The following is a 23,210-nucleotide window of genomic DNA, read 5'->3' on the forward strand; positions in this document are numbered from 1 at the left end:
CTTTCAATTTTAAACATAACCTTACTTTTACTTAAAAAATGTCAACTTCAATAATATTTATTTATTAATTATGGGTGATAAGAGGTAATTCTTAAATAGAAATTATTAATTAATTAATCATTTATTTATTTTTAGGGATTTATCAGAAATTCCAAGTGTTAATAATGATTACGATCCTTACACGGAAAGAGATGTTGATAGCCCAACTAAGTAATAAAATCTACATAATAAAAGCATAAATTTGTAATAAATTATTTATTATTTTAAAGCGATTTAGAATCTTTCGCTCACATAACGAAAGGGATTTTAGGTACGGGGGTTTTGGCTTTACCAGAAGGTTTTGGTTTCGCCGGGGGATTAATGGCAGTCATTTATTGTTTGTTAAACGCTTTCTTATGCACGATTGGGATGCACATTTTAGTGAAAGATCTTTATATGGTGTGTAAAGCTTATCATTTACCCGTTGTTACGTACGCGGATGGTGTTAAACTTGGGGCTAATTTAGGACCAAAACCTTTTCCGAAATTAAACGGATTCTTATCGTAAGTGTAAAATACCTATCAAAATGAAATTATTTTTTTTTTTTTTTTAGAATGTTAACGAATGTGTTAATAATTATAAATCAAGGTGGGATTTTATGTGTTTATATGCTTTTTGTTGGAGTTACCATTGAAATGGTTACAAATACTATTCTCGGAAAAGAAATTTCGTTGGGTTTTTATTTGTTAGCGTTGATTATTCCTTTTATGCTTATTAATTCGATTAAAAATTTGAAGTATTTGGCCCCAGTTTCATATTTTTCGCTCGGTGTCACAGTTATGGTTTTGGGGATGATTTTTTATTACGTATTCAGAGATGATTTACCAGATTATATGGAAACGAGGAAATTAACCAACGACATTCTCAAATTACCAATTTTTTTCGGCACAACCTTATTTGCTTTTACAAGTGTAGCAGTTTGCGTCTCCGTTGAAAACCAGATGAAAACCCCGAAACATTTTAACCTAATTTATGACTTAGCTATCATCGTTTTGGTGATTTTGTATCTTTCCGTTGGGTTCTTTTCTTATTGGAAATGGGGTGAAGATTTGAAATCGGTCGTTATACTTAATTTTCCAATGGATGAAATGTAATCGTTTTTTTAATTTGTATTTATTTTAATTTTATTTTATTTTTTTGTTTTAGACCTGCTCAAACGGCAAATTATTTGTATGCATTGGCTATTTTTTTATCGTTGGGCTTAAACGGAATAGTTCCTGTTAAATTAATAATGGAAACTTATATTTTACCCAAATTAGAATCACAATACCCAATTCTTTGGGAATATTTGCTTCGTATATCCTTCATCGCTTTTGGATGTAACAAACCTAACCTAATACATCAATTTTTCTCTCAATTTTTTAATTTTTTCAGTATTTTTAGCAGTTACCATTCCATATATAGGAACAGTAATCTCGTTACTTGGGGCTATCGCTTTATCCTCTTTAACTCTGGTCTTTCCCGCCCTTTTAGATATTTGCTGGAGATACCAACTAGGTTATGGGCCATGCAAATTTCGATTATTACTCGATATCTTATTAATAACCTACGGAATGTTTGGGCTAATAACCGGGGTTTACGTTAATCTGCAATATCTATACGAAAAAATGTTTTTAGAATTCATCAAATCACACGATATCTAACCACAAATCTTTTGTAACGCAAACGAATAATAAATCACTTCCCACATTAATCCATAATCAATATAAAGGTTACATTACAAGTATTAAACTCGAAAAAGCACCTTAAATCGCTTTGTTATTTAAAATTATTAATAAAATTAAAAATAATAAAATTAGAAATTTTTATTATCTTAAGTTGGTAAGAATTTTTTTCAAATTTGACCCTGTCAAAATTAACTTTTTTAGGTTATACTAAAAAATTTTTAAAATTATTAATTTAAATATGAATAAAGGAAGAGAGAACGATTTAACCTTTATAAATCATCTATTCAAATTCGCTAAACTAATCGGGATAACAACCTCATTCCCTAAAACCCTCACAAACCGTCAAAAACTCCAGATATTATTCACAACGATTTTTGTAGTGGCTTTTTTCTTTTGGGCTTTCCACTTTAAACTTGGGATAATTAAAAACCCCTTAGAATTATACACCGATTTATTAGCCACAAGCATTTTAGCAATATTCACGGTTTACACCATCTTAGCTTTTGGATTTTTTAAAAGGAAAAATTACTACAACTTTATCTTATTGATTACTTCAATAAATAACTCAATTCCTTCGATCGTAAACGTTGAGAATCGATTTTCTTACCAAATAGAAGTTGCAGGGTCGTACCTCTTCATGCTCTCACTGATTATAACCGCTTTATTCACTGAGGTCCACGATGTAGGGAGTTTATATCACCTTTTTTACAAGTTCTTTAATAACACTTTTATGGTCACTTTAACCCTCATTTTAAGAAATTTCGCGGTTTGCTTGAAGTATCGCTTCCTCAAAGTCAACTTAAAATTAATTGAGGGCCAAGTTAAGTACATTAAAACATATTTAAGCCTTTTGGAGGCCACAGAACACTTCAACAAACTCTTCGAATGGGAATTATTTATTTTGGCGATAAGAAACGTGACTTGGACGATTTCAATAGCTCAAATATTCAGTTATGGGGTAAAAACTAACCGATTAATCATCGGAAACATCATATTAAACTGTATAAGAGGAAGTTTGGGTTGGGTGAGGTTAAAAAGTTGACATAACCTCAAAAAAATTTAAATTTATTTATTTTTTTTGTAGATTATGTTATTTTTGGTTTCTTTATCATGTAGCGACCTATCAAAAGAAGCAAATAAAATTTTATTAATTAAAAACGTTAAAACATTCCCTTTTGGGGCAACTGAAATTAAAAAAATTAATGTTTTAAAGAAATTAATTCAAGATAAAGTGGAAATTAACGCCGCCGGGTTTTTTAGGATCGATAAAAGCGGGTTATTCGCTTTAACCGGGGTTGTAATGGCTTATATCATCGTTTTGATCCAATTAAATAAAATAGATTTTTAATTAAATGGTGTGGGCAACCCAAATTACACCTAATTAATTTCTTGATTAAAGGTGATTTAATTAATTTTTATTTAATATTTATTACTTTTTAAACGTAAATATTTAATATAACCTATTTATTCAAATTAAATCAATTGATTTCATCTCAAAATATTTGCTAACCTCAATTCACTCCCAAATAAAGCAAAACACATAAACACCTCAACTTCCATAAATTTACCCTTAACACAATGAAAATATGCAGGTTGTGCTTAAATACAACATCCCCTCAATACGAGGATGTTAAATTAATCGATAAAGAGCACATAAATTCAATTTTATCCGATATTGTAAGTCTTAATAAAAAAAGAAACATTTCTCGTACTAATTTTTCCTCAAATTTAAAGGATTTCGACTTAATTCGAGCCCCACAGGTTTGTTTAAGCTGCACGGAACAATTAAAATCATCGTATTTCTTCAAAAAGAGATGTTTAGAGACAGAAGGTTTAATTAAATCTTATTTCGAGAGGTTCGGACACACCAACAATGAATTAAATGAGATTTTAATAAAAATTAATAATTTCGATACTGAAATAAACGATAATGAAACAAATATAGATGAAAAAATTGATTCCCCTGAATTTAAAATTGAAAATTATTTAATAAACGAGGAAAATGAGGATAATAATAGTGATACCGATGAACAAAACGATCAATTAATTAAATTGGATAAAAATGTTAAATGTGAAGTTTGTGGTGAGAGTTTTAACGAAAAAATTCGATTAACGGCGCATATGAAGGATCATTTTCACCGGTTATCTTGTTCAGGGTGCAATAAATCTTTTTGTACAATTCAAAGTTTTCGAAAGCACGTTTTAGCATCACACAAAAACGTTTTTAAAAAGAAATTAGCGGAACTCGAAGATTTATTAATAATAATTTACAACAAAAACACTTTGTGCAATAACTGTCATTTATGCAATCGGGAAAAATCTAATTGTTTATGTCCGAATAACTTTTCTTGCGAAAATTGCAACAACAAATCGATCTTAAAAGACGTTTATTTTAAGCACAAAATTGTTCATTTAATAAAAAACAACAATTTTACTTGCGAATATTGCCAAAAACGTTTTATGAGAAAATCGGCTTTAACCCGTCACATAGAAGAGGTTCATTTTGGTATTAGAAAACAATATACACCACGTTCGATTTATACTTGTGATATTTGTGGGTTAACAACGCACCGAAAAAGTCGATTAACTCAACATATGAGGACCCACACAGGGGAGAAACCGTATAAATGTAATGAGTGTGGCAAAGCCTTCGCGCAAAGTAGCCAATTGGGGGTGCATAAACGGACGAAACATTCTGATACGTTTCGATTTACTTGTGAGTATTGCAGTAAAAGGTTAAAATCGAAATATTCACTCGATATGCACATTTTGATTATGCACAAACCGGAACAATTGGAACGGAAATTTCAGTGTCATGTTTGTGAGAAGAAATTTCGATTTTCCGGTGAGTTAACGAATCATTTAACGTGGCATAGTGAGGAAAGGAAGTTTAGTTGTGAGGTTTGTGGGAAAGGATTCGTTAATCAACCCTCGGTTAAAAAACATATGGTTATTCATTCCGGGGAGAAAAAACATAAATGTGAGATTTGCGGGAAAGGTTTTCATCATAAATCGTACATTAAAGTACATATGAAAGTGCATAAAAGAATCATGTAATTAAGTTTTTTAATAAAATTTATTTTAAAAAAATAATTTTTAAATTCTACCCTCAAAACATTTTTTTTAAATATTTATTAATTAATTAACATTTAACAATTTCATCAACAATTGAGTTAAAAGCAATAGATGTTTTTGAATTTGGATGTTCAATCACGCAAGATTTTCCGAGTAAGTCACTCATTTTTGGGTCAATCGGTAACGATCCTAAATATGGAACTTGAACGATTTCAGCTAACGCTTTTCCACCCCCTGTACTAAAAATATTGGTGCATTCCGTACAATTGGGGCAAACGAATCTAAAAATAAAAACATTTTATTAAGAGCTAATTAATTAATTAAAATTAAATTAACCCGCTCATATTTTCAATGATTCCGATAATAGGGATCCCGGTTTTTTTGCAAAACGATATCTCTTTTCTCACATCTTCAATTGCAACTTCTTGGGGGGATGTTACGATAACTGCACCATTACATTTTAACGTTCGGAGATTTTCCATGACCGTTATATGTTCATCGGAAGTTCCTTAATAATTTTAATTTTGTTTTTAATTAAATAAATGATGTAGCTAAATTATTATATATTACCCGGTGGTGTATCAATAATTAAATAATCCAATTCGCCCCAATAAACATCGTTCAAAAATTGCCGCACCATCCCGGTTTTTTTTGGCCCCCTCCACACCACGGCACTATTCCGATTATTTAATAGAAACCCAATCGACATCACAGCAAGTTTTTGATCTAAATCGGTGTATACAGGAACCCAGCTAAAAATAAATCAAACCAATCAAACTTTTTTTAACAAATAAAAGAAACACACCCTTCTGGGCATTGATGAACGTCCTTATCTTCTAATTGGAGTAAATATGGAATGCTTGGACCGCATAAATCGATGTCTAACAACCCCACCTTAAAGAATTCTTTATAAATAATGTAAGAATAAATAGAAAAATTAACCTCACTTTATAACCTCTCTCTTTCAAAGTCAAAGCTAATTGAGTGCTTACGGTTGATTTACCAACACCCCCTTTACCAGATAAAACTAAAATAATGTTTTTTACTTTATCTAACATATTTATTTGTTAAAATTTATGTAATAACTTTTATTGACAAGGGTGACATTAAACATAACCTCAATTTTCTCTATGACGTTTCTTGAATTATTTTTTTGAATTAATATTAAAATTAAACTTAATTATTTATTAATGAATACTTAATTATAAATATCTTCAATTAATTAATTAATATAATTAAAATTAAATAAATAAAATTAAATTAAAAAAGAAGATTTAAATTTTTAAAGTAGGTATTAAATGAAGTAAATTCACAGTTTACTTAAATATTTTCAATTAATTCGATTAAATTAATAATTAAATTTAAATTTATGACTAAAAATGATTTAAATTTTTTAAAGTTGGTTACAATGAATCACCATGACAACATGAGTTAATACAAAAATTAAGCGTCATTTCATTATGGTAAGTTAAATTTCTTAAAATAATTTTATTAATTTAAACGTATTTACAGAATTTATCCCGATCTAAACCTGCAATAACCACAAACGCATCGCTAAAGCATTTAAGGGGGCTCTCAGCTACGAGAAATGTGCCATCATTCGAAGAATTCCTCAATAAAAGGGATTACACTGGAGCTTTAACTTTGTTAGAGGTTAAACAATACAAATTAGTTGGAATTAATTAAAACCACATTAATTTTTGTAGTTTAAACAATTCCAAGACCCAAACGTTAACATAGAATTATGGATGGCTTATTGCGCGTTTCACAAAGGCGATTATAAGAAAGCTTTAAACATTTACAATCAAGTTTATTTAAAAAATGGGAACTCTAATTATATCTGTTTAAATTTGGCTTGTTGTTACTTCTACTTGGGAATGTATAAAGAGTCGAAAGAGATGTTACAAAAAGAATTGGAATCATGTCCATTAAAAATCCGATTAAATTTCCATTTATCGCATAAATTAAGCGATGAAACTGGGTTGATGGATCACCACGAACAACTTCTTGATATAATCGAAGATCAACTCAGTTTGGCGGCGATTCACTACTTAAGAGCCCATTATCAAGAATCAATCGATATTTATAAACGATTATTGCTTCAAAATCGGGATAATCTAGCGTTAAATGTTTACATAGCTCTTTGTTATTACAAACTGGATTATTACGATGTTAGCCAAGAGGTTTTAAGCGTTTATTTGAATCAATTTCCCGACTCTGTTATCGCAACAAACTTAAAAGCGTGCAATCATTTCCGGTTGTATAATGGTCAAGCCGCTGAAAGCGAATTAAAAACGATTACGGATCAAAGTACAAATGTGGGGTTTGGACACGATTTAGTTAAACATAATTTGGTGGTTTTTCGAAATGGAGAGGGGGCGATGCAAGTTTTGCCTGGATTAATTGATGTGGTTGCCGAAGCAAGATTAAATTTAGTTATTCATCATTTAAAACAAAACGATACGAAGGAAGCTTACGATTTAATTAAAGATTTGCAACCAGCGGTTCCTCAAGAATATATTTTAAAAGGGGTCGTTAACGCTGCTTTGGGGCAAGAAATGAATTCTGTTAATTATGTAATTCTTTTTATTAATTACTAAAACTTATTAATTTTTTATTTTTAGTCTGAATACATAAAAACCGCTGAAGAATGCTTCCAATTAGTTGGATCGTCATCAAGCGAATGCGACACAATCCCCGGAAGACAATGCATGGCAGCCGCTTTCTTTTTAGCGAACCAATTCGAGGAAGTTTTAGTTTACCTAACATCAATTAAATCATATCTCCACGCAGATGACACATTCAATTTTAATTACGCCCAAGCCAAAGTTGCTTGCGACCAATTTAAAGAGGCTGAAGAAACGTTTTTGTTAATACAAGATGAAGCCATCAAAGCGGATTACGTTTATGTATCGAGTTTGTGTCGGTGTTATGTGATGAACGGGAAACCACAATCGGCATGGGAAATGTATTTAAAAATGGAAACTGGCTCGGATAGTTTTAATTTGTTACTTTTAATTGCTAACGATTGTTATCGGATGGGGGAGTTTTGGTATGCGGCGAAAGCTTTTGATATGTTGGATCGGTTGGAACCGAATCCTGAGTTTTGGGAGGGTAAAAGAGGTGCTATTGTTGGAGTTTTTCAGGTAATGATAACATTAAATTAGATGTTTATTTTAAGGTTATGTTGTAATATGACATTTTTAGGTTATGTTGTTTATTTTAAAATTTTAATTTTTTTCTTACAATTTTTGTTATAATGTTTTATTCTTATTTAAAGTCTACTTTTAGGTTTAATTTAATAAAAAATGGTTTTTGTTAATTTTTTCGAGTAAATATAAAACTCGTTTTCTAATCGTCAATAATTGTGTCTAAATCTTAAATTGACGTTTTAGGTTATGTTGAATTTTTTTAATTGTAATTTTTTCTTATAATTTTCGCAATAATCCAAATCTTTCATTTTCATTTAAAATTAATACTTCTAATTCAATTTAACATTAAAATCGATTCCTATCTTTTTAAATTGTTATAAAATTCAATTTCGAAATTTTAGGTTGGTATGAGCCTTTACATTTAAATCGACATTTTTAGGTTATGTCGAAATTAATTTAAAGTTTTTTTGTAATAATCCAAAGCAAATCTTTAATTTTCAATTAAAATCATTAATACTTTTAGCTTCACAAGAAAATGAAACCGCCTTATTAACGGCGAGTTAAGAGTTGTTTAATTCTATGTTATAGTAATTGTTATTAAAATAATACAATCTAATTCATTCTTCTTAGTGTCAAATTAGATTTAACGTTTTAAGTGATATTTGATTTATAACTAACTTCATGTGATTAATTTTTAAGCTAACAAATTGTTATAATATAAACATATTTTTTATATTTGTTTGTTTTAGGGTGTAATTGCAAAAAAATTTCCTGTTGATATGTTAGGGGATGTTTTGCAATTATTAAGAAACTCAACGTCGTCTCAATCAGACCACATCGCTAAAGTAATCCGGAAATGGGCCAAAGAGAAACGAATCAGCGTTATTTAATTAATGTTATTAATAAAACGAAAATTAAGAAATAAATTACATTTATTTAAAATACAATAAATAGACATTTTTTTTCTTCAGTTCTCTTTCAATCATTTTTTCTTTATTACTCTTTCTAACGGATACAATAAATAAAGTTTAAGTTTTTCTTGACTAAGAAGTATTTTTTGACTTGGAATTAACTTAATTTTACAATTATTCTTGGAATTAATACACAAAATAATAATAAAGAAAATGCAAAAAAAAAGAGGAAGTACATTGAGTATATTTTAGAAAAGTGTTCTATTTTATTTTAATTTTATCTTAAAATAGTTTCTTAAATTCAGATTCGGACTACACAGTAGTCGATCGCATTTAATTATTATTATCATTTAATAAGAACCCGCTCGAGATTTTTTACTTCTCATCACTTACAATGTAAATAAAATCATAAAGTTAATTTTGCGATTAAAATAAATAGTTGATCGAGTTATTTACATATTTTTAATTAATTATTTTTTTTAATGAGTATGACTTAAATTGTTTTAGGAGGAACAAAAAACCGTTTATTTTTTATTTATTTTAGGTTGGTGTTATTTTTTTTTAAATTTTGGTAACAGATTTAAAAATCTGTCAAAAAAAATTAATTTGTTATTCTATCTAAAAAAAAATAATACAAAAATAAAGAGAAGAAATAAATTAAATAAAATCGATTAATTAATTTTTTATATCGTATATGGATATTCGTCCAAATAATTAATAAGCTGTTGTGGCAACGCTAATTTTTTATAAGCAATAGGATCCCTTAAAACACCATCACCGTTAACGTTTTGTTGTAAAACACTATGAACACTCATCCGGGATAAATGTTTTAAACTTGGTGGTCCATTTCCTTTAGGTAGAGGTCTTTTAATAACGATCGCAGAGTGTAATTTACCCGCGGGGTCAACCCAAACGTGGTTATCGTTTTTGCTTGATTTCACATAATGTTCGATTAACTCCGGAACTGAATTAAACTTGGGCATAACTTGCAACAAATGCGGCTGAGAGTCTAGTTTAAAACAACCCTCAACGAAATGTAATCGTATCGAGGTCGGTCCTTTTTCCGTTTGAACACTTAAAGAAAACATAAACCGAGGATCCGAAGAATCTCGCACCAAAAAAGTCCCCACCGATTTGTTTTGCAACAACTCTTGGCTTTGCTGGTACGTTATGGCCCCGTAATACCATCCGGATTGCCTTAAAGCCTGAATACGCTCCGGATGGGTTTTGTGGACTTTCGTGGGGGGCCGACAATTTTGCGGTTGCTGCTGCTGGTGTTGTTGACGAGATACGATCGGCGGCAAAACGAATTCTAAGGGGAGACTTGGAGAAACTTGCGGAGATAAACTTGCGCGTTGATTCACGTGATGAAACTCGATGTTGCCCCCGGTAAAACCATGCAATGAATGACGTACGTTGATCGCCGCCGCCGCACAACATGGTGTCGGGGGGCAGCACACGAAATGGTGCTGACATTTTGGACATTCGGCATTACAGCCTAACATGGCAAGGGAATGCCATGCCAAATTACACTCCACCTAAAACAAATAAAATCAAATTAATGAATAAATAATAATTTTAGTTAATTAAATTTATTTAGGTTGGCAACAAATTTAAGTCATCCGTCAAACGAAGTGTCAATGAATCAATTTATTAAAATAATCTAATTTTTGTATTAATTTTAATTTATAAAAGCAAAAACGGGTTATTTCTTGATAAATATTTACATATTAATAAAGTATTGATAATTATATTTAAAATAAGCGAAAATGGGGCTTGTTTATTTTTGACGTTTAACCCTAACCTAATTTGATCGTTTAAAATCGAAGAAAATCGTTTAATAATCGATTACAATTAAAAAAATACTTCGCAACGATTCTTAGTAAAACACAATGAAATAAATAAAATGTAAAAACCGTTTGCGAAACAGCCGGTTCAGAGAACTCGGCGATTTCAGCTTTAATTCGAATGAATCAGTGTTTATTTTTTGATTTCAACTTAATTTTATTAAAAACTCGATTTATAACTAACCTGCAACATGGTTCTTTTAAAACTTAAGCCAATATAAACTAAATTAATCACAGAAACGCTTAAACTTAAACTTGTATCACATTGATTTTAGGTATAAATAATGATCGCGTTGTGAACGCTTCGAGCTGTGACAACGAACTGAATCGGAGCGTACGGGAACCTGGCGTTAAAAGTGTTATCATAGAAATTCAGAAAATTTTGCGTCAGCTTACTACTGAGAACCCGGTTACAATACTGTGCTACTCGGAAATATGCATGCTTCGAGTTATTTTATATACAAAACGGATTATTTTTAGAAGGACGACTCTATCTTTCTCTTTCTTCCCACGGCCAAATATCCCAAACGGTATTTTTAAGCCACTTTTTACGCCTTCGCAGAAAAATCGGACGAAAAAGTTAGGTTATGGTCGGAGCTGTCAATAAAAAATAACAAAAAACATTTTTTTTAAATTTATTTTAATGATTTAAACTTAAATCTTATCGAATTATCAGTTATTATAACTTATTATAAACACTTCTTACCATTTTAAATGAATCAAGATAGAAATCGCAAGTTTTCACACAAAGATAAAACATTTTTTTTTATTCTTGATAAGATTACGTTATTGTTACTTTTTAGGTTTTCGGAAATTCAATGTTTCATCACTAATCGCCGTTAAAATGATAAATCACACGATTTTACGCGAAATTACAACACTAAAATTCAAAAACATCATGGTAATGATTACTGATTAATAGTGGTGACATCTATCAAGAATTAACCCAAATTAAAATAATCGAATTTTATTAATTATTATTAAAAATTGGATTTAATTAAAAAAATAATTTATTAATATAAATTAATAATAATTAAATATTATAATTTATTAATAATTAATATTAATTATTTAATTTAAATTTAAAATTAGCTAACTTCACGATGATTAAATTTCACGTATTGTCATATACGTCAAATTGAAGTTATAAATTCCAAATCCCATTGCCAAGCCTTATCAGTATGAAGAAGAAGAAGTTATAAATTTAAGTAATAAAAATTTAAGTGATAAAATCGTGCAAAAATCGTTTTAAATTAGGGGTTATTCTTAAAACTTAATTGATTTATGGTTTGTTTAAAGGCGGTAGTTAAAGTGGCTCGGATCGGCGCCTTCTAGCTGAGTAAAAGAAGGAGGAGGAGGAGGAGGATGCGAAGAGGTTATGTTATGCGCGCGGAGGATGTCGTTTTTTCCTGGAAGAACCCGATCGGACTTCTGAGAACGAAAACCGTATGTTTTAGACTCAATTCCTTTGTTTATCAATCCTATATTTTATGAATTTTGAAATTTATGTTATTTAATGATGAATTAGTTAAAAATAAATTTTGTTAAAAGACAGATGTACAAGACTAACACAACACCTGCCCTCTTAGAAGTAGTATGTGTACCGAGAAGTGAGGCCCCCGGGAGAACGGAGCAGGTAGAGAAGAAAAGTGGCCGAGCAAAAGTTAAAGAAGAAAGAAGGAGGGAGTAAGGTGGAGAATAAAGAAGGAGAAACCGAACGCGCAACAACAACCACTGCAGAAACCCGACGAATATGGTGGGTTCTGGTTGAGGAGAACGTTGAGCCGCATAAAAAATCTAGTTTTCTCGGAAGGAACCAAGACCAACGACGAATGGTGTTCTCCGGGTTCAGTTCTTTGTATTCGTGTGTGTGGACACCCTTCTAGGAAAAACGATCCTCATGAACTCACACGGAAACTTTAATATATCATTACTATCCGTTTGTTAAAAATTTTAAATTTTTTTTCGAAAAACGATTCATGTTTGACCTCTTTTTTAGGTTATCGGAGTTTATGATTTGCGTAAAACGGAATTGGGAAAGCTTTTATCTATCTAACGCTTGTGAATTAAATTTAAACAATTTGAGTGTGCATATTTATTGTTTGCGAAACGTAATATGGTTCGTTGCTTGTTTAAATTTGATAAAAGAAATGAGATAGAACTCAAAAGGAAAATTTTAACGAGAAAAAATTAGTTATGAATAATATTGAGTCATCAAAGAAGTTGGAGCAAATAATGTCAGAAGTAAAGAACTTAAAAACCTCCTTACCTTCGAAAAAATCCTAGAACGACTCATTCACGATACAGTAGCTCATAACACGCAACTTCAATACTAATAAAGCAACATCAAATGATTATATGTGAATTATATATTTTTGATAGTCTGTTATGCTAAGGTCGCTTGCGGTCGAAGCTATGCTATATTTAATCTCAATATTTTATCGATATGATAACAACTATTGCCCCCGCCGCAAGCAACCTCGGCTTAAGTGAACGATATCATATATTATTTATGGTCAGATAAGTCAAGATCGTTTAGGGCCGAGGCTTTGCAATATGTGATGCTCAATGTTGTATCGATATGATAACAACTGATGCCTCGGCCGCAAGCGACCTCGGCTAAGCTCATTACCAAAATTAATTTCTGGCTGTTGGGATGAATGAGATGAAACAATGCGTGTATGACTTGTGTAGGAAATGCATTGAGAAGGAGTCATCAAAAAATTAGGAGAAATGCTGACTCGGATATATATTTTTTAAATTCTTAATAATCCTTTAATAATTTGGTGAATAACACATTATTAACTTATTTTGTATCACCACGAGGAACTCTTTTATCAAGATATGTATAATTTTATCTCTTTATTAAATCGAACTACTTTTTTATAAATATTTTATCTTTACGCACAAAAAAATCAATAAAAAAGTACATGTTATGTCGTGGCTTCATCTAAAAATATACACAAGCTTCAGTTCAAACCCCGCTTAAATATCGATTGTTGCGTATGCAAACTAAATTCCAATAACATTTTAAACACGAAATTAAGCAAATATAAACAAAAAAAGGAGTTAATTACTAACAAATACTGATATAGTAACATAGAGTGATATAGAAAAGTTTTTGGCCCAACATTCTTGACGTAAAAATAAAACGAAACAAAAACAAATAGAAAAGAGAAAGCGAAACACGTCAGTTTCTCAGTATGACATCAATAAGTACCGAAAATTCCAAGAAGCGCGCAGATCTAGAAGTCGAAACGTTCGCAAAGCTCGATCTCTTTTTAACCACGATTCTCCTCTTTCTTTGCGTTAAAAGTTAAAAGCGACGACACAAAGTCGTTTCGGGGAAGTTCCGGGCGGCGACGAGACGCATTTTGCGAAATAGAAATCGTGCTTTATTTTTAGGAAACATCACGAGCGCGAATTCTTGGAGTTCTTTCACTTCTAGCATATATGTTTTAGCAAACTTAAATATAATCATAATTAATTTAGCATCAATTAATTATCGCCAAGTTTTTAGATTATTTTGATAAATGACATAATATTTTTAAGTTCTACCAACTTAAAATTAAAGAATGATTTGACGTTTTAAGATTAATTCAATGAAATATTTCGTTCTTCATCGGAAAGATGGGCTCTTTTCCGAGAACCGTTAAAAACGAAAAAAAAAAAAAATAATAATCGAGTTCGTTTATCCGTTAATACACCGAGGAATCACGATGAAGAGAATATAAAGAGTTGAGGTTTTAAAAGGACGCCGAGGAAGAGGAGTGAAAGAGGTCGTCCTTTTCGTTCGTTTTGCTCCCCTGCATTGAAGTTAAGAAGAAAGAGTCGAGTGGGGTCAAAGAACTCTCGGAGACCTTATTTTTTCTTAATAATTATTTTATTGAAAATGAGAGGTTAATAAAAAATTGTTTAAACTGGGAAATCCCCAACTTGTGGAGGAATTTCTAAGATATTCGGCGAAGCAAAAACATCAATACGGATGTTGTATTAAGTTATTTATATTTGTTGGGAAAATCCTCAAATTATTTAATTTTTAATGTTTAAGAATAAACATAACTTGTTTTTATTCTTAAACATTAAAATCGGGTATAATTATGCTTACTCTGATTATGGTAATTAAACAAAATAATACGATAATGAGCCGAGTTTAAATTTTTATCGCAACGAGATAAATTAAATAAAAATAAAATAATTAAAATAACCTCAAAATTAAAATCGATTGTGAAATTGAAAAAAGAAATGATGCCAACCTAAACAAAATTAAAATTTTTGGTGAAATTATAATATAATTAATTTAAAAAAAAAGTTATTTAAATTAATAAAAAATGAAATTTAAGCGATTAATACAAAATTAAATTAAATTCAAATTAAATTCACTAAGAACATAACCTCGCTTCAATTCGAATCAAATCGAACCGACCTATACCGGCGTGAAGTTAGTGTGTTATTAGTTCGGACGCTGTCAAACGGTGAGGACGTGCTCGACATCGCTGTTTTTTTAAATAAATTAGTGCTTTAAAAGACGATTTAAACTCACCTATTCTAAAATAGTGTTTTCTGTGCGTGCTCATATCAACATTAGACGTGATAATTTACAAATCGGCGGGTTGATTTCGCGAGGGGTGAGTAAAAATAATCACTTCTTTTTTTAACCACAATTTCCAATCGAATCCGACCCAAAAGCAAATCAAATAACTCTTGTTTCACCTCAATTTCACGTAAACACAACACAACCTTTAAAAATAACCGGTATTAAAAAGAAAATTTTTGTTGAGATGTCAAAATTCTAAATACGCCTGTTAAATTTCGTTAATCAACGACTTCTTTCGCGTTTGTTCTTTATTCTAATCGGTTTAACGATTTATTTATTTTCGATTATTTTTTTTATTAATTTGATAAACTTCCGGCGCACGTCTGTACACGACCGCGTGCCGATTGCGAATGGCATTTTCGTTTCGTCGACCGTAGACGAACGTGGATTAGGTTTTGTTGTCTTTGTCGGTAAGACAGAGATTATATCCGGTTGAAATGCGAGTTGAACAGAGATGGGGAACGTTAACCACGTTCTCGGAAAACGGACGAACGTGTTTTCGAGTTGTGTCGGCGGCAGGCGATGAAGTGGGGGCGCGACGTTCGCTTGGAATTCATAGAAACGCGGTGCGTTTAGTTCGTGGAACGCGGCCGTCTACGATAGTTGTATTAACATCTTAGGATTATATATATTTATATATCTTTTACCTATGTGTGTTTGGGTGTGTGTTTCATATTGTGACGTTTTATTTATTTTTTTTTGTTGATGATTTTTTTGAAGAAAGTAGTGGAAATATTTTGAATGATAAATTGATTAAAATAAAAAAACAATAACATCAAGGTTATGGTTTTATTTATCGTTCTCTTTGATAAGATATTTTCGAAATTTATTTTCGTGGAGTTAATGACAATAAATAAAAATGGAAATGTGAAAGGTATTTTTATCGTTTTGAAAGATATCGGTTAGCTTTGTTACCGAACTCGAATGGATTTCTGGGAAATTGCTCGTAACTATCGGCGTTTCCTGGAATAGTCAATTAGATATATCCATAACGATTTTAATGTAATAAAACGTAATGGATTGGCATTTATTTACGAAATATTTAAAATAAATAAAGGAAAAAAAAATTATTTTTGACAGCTTGTGTCGGCTGATTTAGAGGGCGCCATCTTTTGATGGAAAATCATAATGTTAATGATTTGTAAATGATTTTTAATCCTCGAAAAAAGAAAAAATGAAACATTTTAAAAATAAATTATAAAAACATTTGGGTTATTTCGAAAAACCGCGAATATTAAAAATTCTTAATCAACATAACATATCCTTTAAAACGACACCAAACACGACTAGATTATCGTTAACAATAACTTGGATACGATCATTTTAAAAATGGCGATTGTCATATTTTTTAAATCACTTCCGGTTATTAAATTGGACTATTTTTTGAGATAACCCAATCGTGTTTGGGCTCATTTTGAATCACTTTTAAAAAATATTTTTTTCATTTTCAATTTCCGTTTTTTGCAATTTTTATTCGTATCTTTTTTGTTATTTGTAATAAATTAGTCGTGTTTGTACTCATTTTAAACCATTTTTAATTTCCTACTTGATAATCGAGACGAAAGTATTTTTTTTGCGAATTTTTTTTAAGATGAATATTTTTATTGTGTCACCGTGTTAAGTATAAGTTAGTTTATGATCGTTCTCGCCCCCTTTTTTACATGGAAACGGTCCGTTCCCAGAAGAGACTAATATTAATGACCTGATCCCCACTGAAAGTTTTAAGAAATATCGTTCCCCGAAAGAGCCGTCCGAGTACGGTTCGGTCGTTATTTATTTATTTTGCGTCGCGAATGGCACGCATAACATAAAGTACAAGAACAACCATTTTACGATCACCTTGACAAAAAATAAAAAATAAACGATATGAAATAAAGCTCCTCGTTGCGTAGATAAATTTGTATTAAAGGAGATAAACGAACAATAATTGAGTGAATACGATAACCGTAGATAATGTTTTAGCCAGAATCGAGCGCTCAGATAGAACTACCCGGAATTATTAGAGAGTAATTTTCTTAGAAACGAAATAATTATAACAAAGGAAAAAAATTTTTAAAATGAGAGAGATAAAGCGTTTAAACGGCGATGGAAAACAAAAATAGAGGTTAATTAGCCATTGTGATTGTCTTTTAAAAAATAAAGTTATTAAAAATGATGGCAAAGTTTAAAGTTTAAGATGAAACGATTTCTTGCATCACTTGTAACTTTCTAACTAAAAGAGTTAAAGTTAGAAAACGTTTAAATTCCGCGCATCGACGTTTTCAGTGAAAGTTTTTTTAACGAAAGAAACTCGTTCTCGGAATGATCGAGTGAAACTCTGCGAGAAAAATGTTTCCATTCTCAACGTTATCGTCATTGTTGGATTGTTTCAATTCCCACACAAAATAAATAAATAAATAAAATCAATTCAAAGGAAAACTAAATGTAAGTACAAATAAAAAGCACGTGTTTGAATATCCTTGGAAATACATTTACGAAATGATTTTCCAAGAATTAATTGTGTGTGCTATCGAGTTTTCAGGAAATCTCGAAAATAAATACATTGAAGTATTGGAATTATTATTTGTTTAATCGGATTATTTGCCATTAAAGTTTGATAAAAATAAATAAAAATCTGTTTTAATTAAAAAATTGTAAATGAAAAATTGTAATGTTTTTTTTTTAAGTCGTGTTCAATTAAACTATCATAAACAAACGTGTTTAAAAAGTTGTGGAGGGGTTAAAATAATAAAATACTCGGAAGCTGTTAAGTTATCATAAACAGAAAAAAAAATTGTTTATCGTGTAAAAGACGAGCCAGATTTCGTGAAAAAATTTTTTACGTAAACAATAATTTCTTAGATATTCCATTCGACAAGCATTCCGTTTACACTTCCAAGTAAGTTTATTGAAAAATGATTTTTACTAAGTAAAAATATTTCACACCGCGGTTTTCAAAGAAATAGATATGAAAAATTTTTCTTTGGAATTTATAATGTTTAAATTTTTAATGGATGCAAAAGAAATTTTTTTTTTAATTTTGAAAAAGGAAGTTTTTAATCCAAATAGTGATATATAATTTAAAAAAAAGGGGTGAAATGACTTCAAACTCGATATATCTAGGAGTTATAACACGCGAGAATCATAATTTTTATACATTCAAGATGGCCGAGAACAAAACACTAATTATTAGTGACATTTATACTTTTAAAAATGATTTTTATAATAAATTTTTATGATATGATTATTAAAATTTTGTTTTTTAAAAATAAATTCGGTTATTTTTGATTTTTTATTATTGTTGTGATATAATAACCAATTTCAGGTTGATGTATAATAATATAATAATCATTAATCATTGGTCGCAAGATCCGCATAATTGGATGAAATCATACATTTCCCACGTTGATATGATATTAGTTGCAATAATGTTTTGATATATAACAAATTGTAGTATCTCGGTCGTAAGTGACCTTGACTTTATACCGCAACATATGTTATAGTTAAGCCGAGGCATTTGATTTGTAATTATATCGATGTAAAGCATATAAACAAACACACAACATTTTAATTTATTGTCACTTACTTCGTCGAGGTCGCTTGCGGGCGAGGCTGTGGATATGCAACTATATCAACGTAAAACTGGTATAAGCAATCGCTTCCAGCACCTCGTCTGCAAGCAGCTTCGGCGATAATAGATAAAATCGTTCATATTCACATCGCCGAGGTCGCTTGCGGCCGAGGCAGTGGGTATGTAATTATATTAACGTAAAACTGAAATGAACTGAACTATCAATTCTAGCGCCTCGGCGATATTAGGTGATATTAGACGACAAGCTTGTATAAATTATTAACTCTAGCACCTCGCCCGCAAGCTACCTCGGCGATAATAAATAATATTCATTTGAAGTCTTCGAAAATAAACCAAACGTACAACACTTGAATGAAAAACCATTTATTCTTACTTCGCCGAGGTCGCTTGCAGGCGAGGCGCTTGATATATACATAATTATACATGTATAATGATGTCATCGTAAAGCTGATAGAAACTAGCAGAACTACCGCCTCGGCCGCAAGCGACCTCGGCGAAGTGAAGATAAATTAAAATCCTATGCACTTACAAGGAGACATCGCAGTTGACTCTTCACCAATTTTGATGAATTTTTTTATGGTGAATCTATATTGAATATAAGTAAGTTCCCCCAGAGGTTTTGATCGAATGGCCCTTCTAAAGGGAGTTATTAATTTTTTAAGTTACGATTTTTGAGAGTTGTTGTTATAAGCTGTAAAGACGAAGACGCCTTACGTATCTGTTAGTAGTGCAGTGAATGAATGGCCGCGCTCCTGTGCAGAAAGCCCAGGATCGGGATTCGGCGGATGTTTCATTTTTTTTTTTTGTTTTAATTATTTATTGTAATACTCCTAATCTATTGTTTTATATATATCAATATATACGTAATTATATTTATAATATATAATTGTAATTTTTTAATTACGTTATTATTATCACTATTTGGAATTTTTTAATAATTCCTTTTAACAAAACCTCATAACACGTTTTAAAAAATTCCAAATAGTGATAATAATAACGTAATTAAAAAATTACAATTATATATTATAAATATAATTACGTATATATTGATATAAATAAAACAATAGATTAGGAGTATTACAATAAATAATTAAAACAAAAAAAAAATTGCAACATCCGAATCCCGATCCTGGGCTTTCTGCACAGGAGCGCGGCATTCATTCAATAAACTACGGATAGATACGTAATATGTCTTCGCTTTATAGCTTATAAAAACAACTCTCAAAAATCGTAACTTTAAAAAATTAATAACTCCCTTTAGAAGGGCCATTCGATCAAAAGCTCTGGAGGAACTTACTTATATTCAATATAGATTCACCATAAAAAAATTCATCAAAATTGGTGAAGAGTCAACTGCGATGTCTCCTTGTTAGTTCACTTTCCAAGATAACAAATAAACAATAATATCGTATATCATCGAGGTTGCTTGCGGGCGAGATGCTAGAGTTGATACTTTATACTAACTTTACGTTAATGTAATTACATAACTATTGCCTCGGCCGCAAGCGACCTCGGCGACGTGAAAGTAAACCATTTTATCTATACTAAACCCTGTCATGTTTGGACTCATTTTAAAGAACTTTTTATAATAATTAAGAAAATATCAAAATTAAAGCGGTTATTACCTTAATTAATTATTGTTGAGAAAAATTTTAGTTATGTTACCAAAATATTTAGTAGCAAGATATATTTATAACATGAAGCTTGTTGTCAACACTGCACGACACAGAAAAACACATCTCAGAGAGAAAAACATCTTAGCCTTTGAAATATTTTTAGTTGATACATCCAATTTAATTTGGCGAAAATGATATGAAAGAACCGTCATTTTTTGTTTTTCGTTGTCGTCATAAGAAAAGGACTGTTACGTCGTCGTTTATATTTAGTTTACTGGGTCACTTCCACGAAACGAAGGCCCCGCGGGTCACGTTCCCAGAACGGATTAATAGCGTACGACGTCGTCTCACGAATACCTATTTATTCTAAGAAACCGTTTTAATCATCATCAACATAAACTTTTCTTCCACCCTTTTTCATTTAAGATATTCGAACCCGGCCTATTTTTAATCATCGATTTTTAGCTTACGTCTCGGACGAGTAGGTACTACGTTGCTATGACGTCACGTAGCGTCGCGACGATCTCTTGGCACGAATCCAACAACGTGCCCGAGAGCAGTTAACATTCGGCGTCAATAGTCTGGGTAGTAAAAGCAAATATAAACCTGGACGATTCTTGGTACTGTGTCGTTTCGGGATCAGAGGGTGAAGAGGGGGGTGCAGTCTATTTTGGTAGTTCCTGAAATTTCGTTTGCGTGAATTTGCGCATTCTCAGATTCGGTGTCTTGACGTCATCATTCCTCACAAATTGATTTTTTTTATAAAACGAGATTTAGATTTAAAAAAGTTTTAGAAAGACCGATTAGTTAGATGGTTAAGTACTCATCCAACCATGAAGCATTTTCTTATTTAGATTCTCGCTTACTTTAATGGAGTTAGTTTGTCTTTTCCATTGTACCACGATATCGTTCGTAGGCTTCCACGATTGCTGTTAATAGAAATAAAACTTTATTTCTGATTTTGCACTTTTATCATTAAATAAAAATCACTATATCTATACAATGCGTCCATAAAGTCATTTATTACACTTGAACAAGAAATCGTTTTTCTTCATTCTGCCGAGGCCGCTTGCGGGCGAGGCGTTATAATCATCTAAAACTGACAACTTTGTATTGATGTATAAAATTCAGCACCACAAACGTGTTCTTGTAAGAGACTGTGTACTTTTACAAAGAAGCAAAAGGAACGATTTCGCCTCAAATCGCTGAGGTCGCTTGCGGGCAAGGCGCTGGATTTAATATATTATCACGAAATCGTGAATTTTCGAGTATTCTAGCGCCTTGTCCGCAAGCGACCTTGGCGAAGTGAGGATAAGCGACTTATTATATGTAGTGTTAATAACTTAATGTTAAAAGTAAATAATCTGAAATAAAACTAAAACTAGAAACTTTGGAGTTTGTTTTTTTATTAATTTTTTGTACTTTTTTAATATCATCTCCGAATGCAGTTGAATATCGAAAAACCGTTTTAAATTTTTAAAGTTTATCGTAACCGCAATGCATTTCCATGTAATTTATTTAAATGGCTTTGTTTGCTTGGTTGTTGAGACCTTTTTCTTTTTCTGAGAACATAACGATCTCTTTTTTTTCAACTTTTCTATTAATTCCACAACTTTAATTCCAAGTTCAATAGCGACACGTGTAATTCCAAGAACATTTTTATTAGAATTAAACATTTCGTATTATTCATTGTTTAATAAACAATAACATCGCAAGTTACATTTCGAATTCGCTTCCTAGAATTACAAGATAACATTTTCATTTCCATAAATAAACCTTTTTCGTTGTTATCCTTATTTCGTTATCGTCGACTTTAACTTCCTATTATTATAATATTCTATTTCCGTTTGAATCAATTTTTTGTTGTTAACTCTTTACATAGAACATTCATTGTTCTGATTCTGTTAGCGTGACAGTTAGATCTAAACCGCGCTCTACTAAGAAACAATTTAAATAACGTGCCTTGCATTCTCTCGTTCGTTTTCTGGTTCGTTAACCCGTTTCGACGAATCGACAACTTATCGCTTTGTTTCTTTTTTTTTTTGTTGTTGTCCGTGTTGTTGTTTTAGAAACACCATCAATAATGGGTCATTAATAAATTTGAATTACATAAAAAAATAAAAGAAGCATTGAAATAAAAAAGTGGGGCTTTAACGGTGAAATTTGTGTTCTAGGAAAAGCAAACAATAAAGCGGTTTTGTCGGTTGTATTCGGTTCGGGAAAGAAGGGGGTTAACCAAAAATACGTTAACAAACCCACAAAGGAACACCGCGGCAAACATTTTCTTTTTTACGTTACTGTTTACGTAATACTCCATAGAATAACCCAGCTGTTCACTTTTAAACTTTATTTTCAAAGAAACACCACCTGGATTTCCGTTTAACTCAAAAAAAAATTAAATTAAAAAATTGCAAATTTTACATTGTCTCAAAAGCTGTAAAATGTTTATGGCAGTTATAAAAAAGAAATAAAAGCAATTCATAAAAAAATAATAAAAATGGGAGCATTACATAAGAAATTGCCTTAACACTTGATGAGTGTAAATTATAAAATAATCGTAACGATTCGAGTAATTGGAACGGGTTGTGTTTCTTGGAATCCTCAATATGACTGAATGTCTTCATAGAATTCGATGCAACAAACATGCTCCTCCTAATTCTTAGGAGGACGAAAACGATCGTAATGAAAAATTAATGTGGTGATACCGTGAAATGATTTACTCAGAATTTTACGAA

The 23,210-nt window shown here is 30.9% G+C and overlaps 5 protein-coding genes and 1 long non-coding RNA gene across 16 annotated transcripts in view; 4 read left to right on the forward strand and 2 right to left on the reverse strand.

The window, feature by feature from the left end:
• Positions 1-4,807, forward strand: LOC111426495 (proton-coupled amino acid transporter-like protein CG1139). 3 transcript variants are annotated; one of them, XM_023061037.2, is made up of 7 exons: positions 1-84; positions 136-210; positions 270-542; positions 593-1,129; positions 1,186-1,358; positions 1,414-2,730; positions 2,791-3,197. In XM_023061037.2, exons 1-6 carry the CDS (start codon positions 71-73, stop codon positions 1,680-1,682), a joined length of 1,341 nt encoding a protein of 446 aa, XP_022916805.2. In that variant the 5' UTR covers positions 1-70; the 3' UTR covers positions 1,683-2,730; positions 2,791-3,197. The 3 variants fall into 3 exon arrangements, with proteins under 3 accessions (XP_022916805.2, XP_071051736.1, XP_022916835.2); XM_071195635.1 differs by lacking the exons at positions 1-84; positions 136-210; positions 270-542; positions 593-1,129; positions 1,186-1,358 and adding an exon at positions 3,441-4,807 and having other exon boundaries at positions 2,461-2,735; positions 2,791-3,383; XM_023061067.2 differs by lacking the exons at positions 1-84; positions 136-210; positions 270-542; positions 593-1,129; positions 1,186-1,358 and adding an exon at positions 3,441-4,807 and having other exon boundaries at positions 2,461-2,730; positions 2,791-3,383.
• On the reverse strand, positions 4,764-5,904 carry LOC111426519 (NUBP iron-sulfur cluster assembly factor 2). Its single transcript, XM_023061069.2, has 5 exons — positions 5,729-5,904; positions 5,587-5,675; positions 5,352-5,533; positions 5,118-5,289; positions 4,764-5,062 (listed from the first exon to the last, which is right to left on the reverse strand). Exons 1-5 carry the CDS (start codon positions 5,837-5,839, stop codon positions 4,849-4,851), a joined length of 768 nt encoding a protein of 255 aa, XP_022916837.1. The 5' UTR covers positions 5,840-5,904; the 3' UTR covers positions 4,764-4,848.
• On the forward strand, positions 5,610-8,903 carry LOC111426517 (tetratricopeptide repeat domain 26). Of its 4 annotated transcripts, none has more exons than XM_071195633.1 (6): positions 5,627-5,699; positions 6,181-6,244; positions 6,294-6,434; positions 6,488-7,357; positions 7,406-7,927; positions 8,683-8,903. In XM_071195633.1, exons 2-6 carry the CDS (start codon positions 6,242-6,244, stop codon positions 8,821-8,823), a joined length of 1,677 nt encoding a protein of 558 aa, XP_071051734.1. In that variant the 5' UTR covers positions 5,627-5,699; positions 6,181-6,241; the 3' UTR covers positions 8,824-8,903. The 4 variants fall into 4 exon arrangements, with proteins under 4 accessions (XP_022916833.1, XP_022916834.1, XP_071051734.1 ...); XM_023061064.2 differs by having other exon boundaries at positions 6,488-7,348; XM_023061065.2 differs by lacking the exon at positions 6,181-6,244 and having other exon boundaries at positions 5,610-5,699.
• Positions 8,848-23,210, reverse strand: part of LOC111426679 (suppressor of cytokine signaling 2-like) — a 16,847-nt gene continuing 2,484 nt past the window's right edge. The window contains exons 1-2 of one of the 3 annotated variants that reach the window (XM_023061309.2): positions 15,235-15,320; positions 8,848-10,382 (exon numbers count right to left, since the gene is read on the reverse strand). In XM_023061309.2, coding sequence (XP_022917077.1) covers positions 9,528-10,349 — 822 coding nt within the window. In that variant the 5' untranslated portion in view covers positions 10,350-10,382; positions 15,235-15,320 and the 3' untranslated portion in view covers positions 8,848-9,527. Of the gene's footprint in view, positions 10,383-10,875; positions 11,325-15,234; positions 15,321-23,210 lie in introns of those variants that run through there. The other 2 variants (XM_023061308.2, XM_071195636.1) reach the window with 2 other exon arrangements.
• LOC111426680 (uncharacterized) lies at positions 11,824-13,046 on the forward strand. Of its 3 annotated transcripts, XR_011640244.1 has the most exons (4): positions 11,824-11,899; positions 11,991-12,137; positions 12,247-12,630; positions 12,691-13,046. It is a non-coding gene; the product is annotated as an uncharacterized lncRNA (long non-coding RNA). The 3 variants fall into 3 exon arrangements; XR_011640245.1 differs by having other exon boundaries at positions 11,831-12,137; positions 12,243-12,630; XR_002707870.2 differs by having other exon boundaries at positions 11,832-12,137.
• Positions 15,238-23,210, forward strand: part of LOC111426678 (general transcription factor 3C polypeptide 1) — a 22,687-nt gene continuing 14,714 nt past the window's right edge. The window contains exon 1 of one of the 2 annotated variants that reach the window (XM_023061307.2): positions 15,238-15,319. The gene's annotated coding sequence lies outside the window, so the exon portion shown is untranslated. Of the gene's footprint in view, positions 15,320-17,688; positions 17,713-23,210 lie in introns of those variants that run through there. The other variant, XM_071195629.1, reaches the window with a different exon arrangement.

Source organism: Onthophagus taurus, chromosome 5, assembly GCF_036711975.1.
Source record: "Onthophagus taurus isolate NC chromosome 5, IU_Otau_3.0, whole genome shotgun sequence".
In the NCBI taxonomy this organism is placed as follows: Eukaryota; Metazoa; Arthropoda; class Insecta; order Coleoptera; family Scarabaeidae; genus Onthophagus; species Onthophagus taurus.

Bases quoted from the DNA above. Each gene is read 5' to 3' on its own strand.
- LOC111426495 (XM_071195635.1), top strand. From the start codon at position 3,285: ATGAAAATATGCAGGTTGTGCTTAAATACAACATCCCCTCAATACGAG. The intron at 3,384-3,440 runs GTAAGTCTTAAT...TCAAATTTAAAG, and splicing joins ATTCAATTTTATCCGATATT to GATTTCGACTTAATTCGAGC.
- LOC111426519 (XM_023061069.2), bottom strand. From the start codon at position 5,839: ATGTTAGATAAAGTAAAAAACATTATTTTAGTTTTATCTGGTAAAGGG. The intron at 5,676-5,728 runs GTGAGGTTAATT...GAATTCTTTAAG, and splicing joins TGAAAGAGAGAGGTTATAAA to GTGGGGTTGTTAGACATCGA. The intron at 5,534-5,586 runs GTGTGTTTCTTT...ATTTATTTTTAG, and splicing joins GTTCATCAATGCCCAGAAGG to CTGGGTTCCTGTATACACCG.
- LOC111426517 (XM_071195633.1), top strand. The intron at 6,435-6,487 runs GTTAAACAATAC...TAATTTTTGTAG, and splicing joins GAGCTTTAACTTTGTTAGAG to TTTAAACAATTCCAAGACCC. The intron at 7,928-8,682 runs GTAATGATAACA...TGTTTGTTTTAG, and splicing joins CTATTGTTGGAGTTTTTCAG to GGTGTAATTGCAAAAAAATT.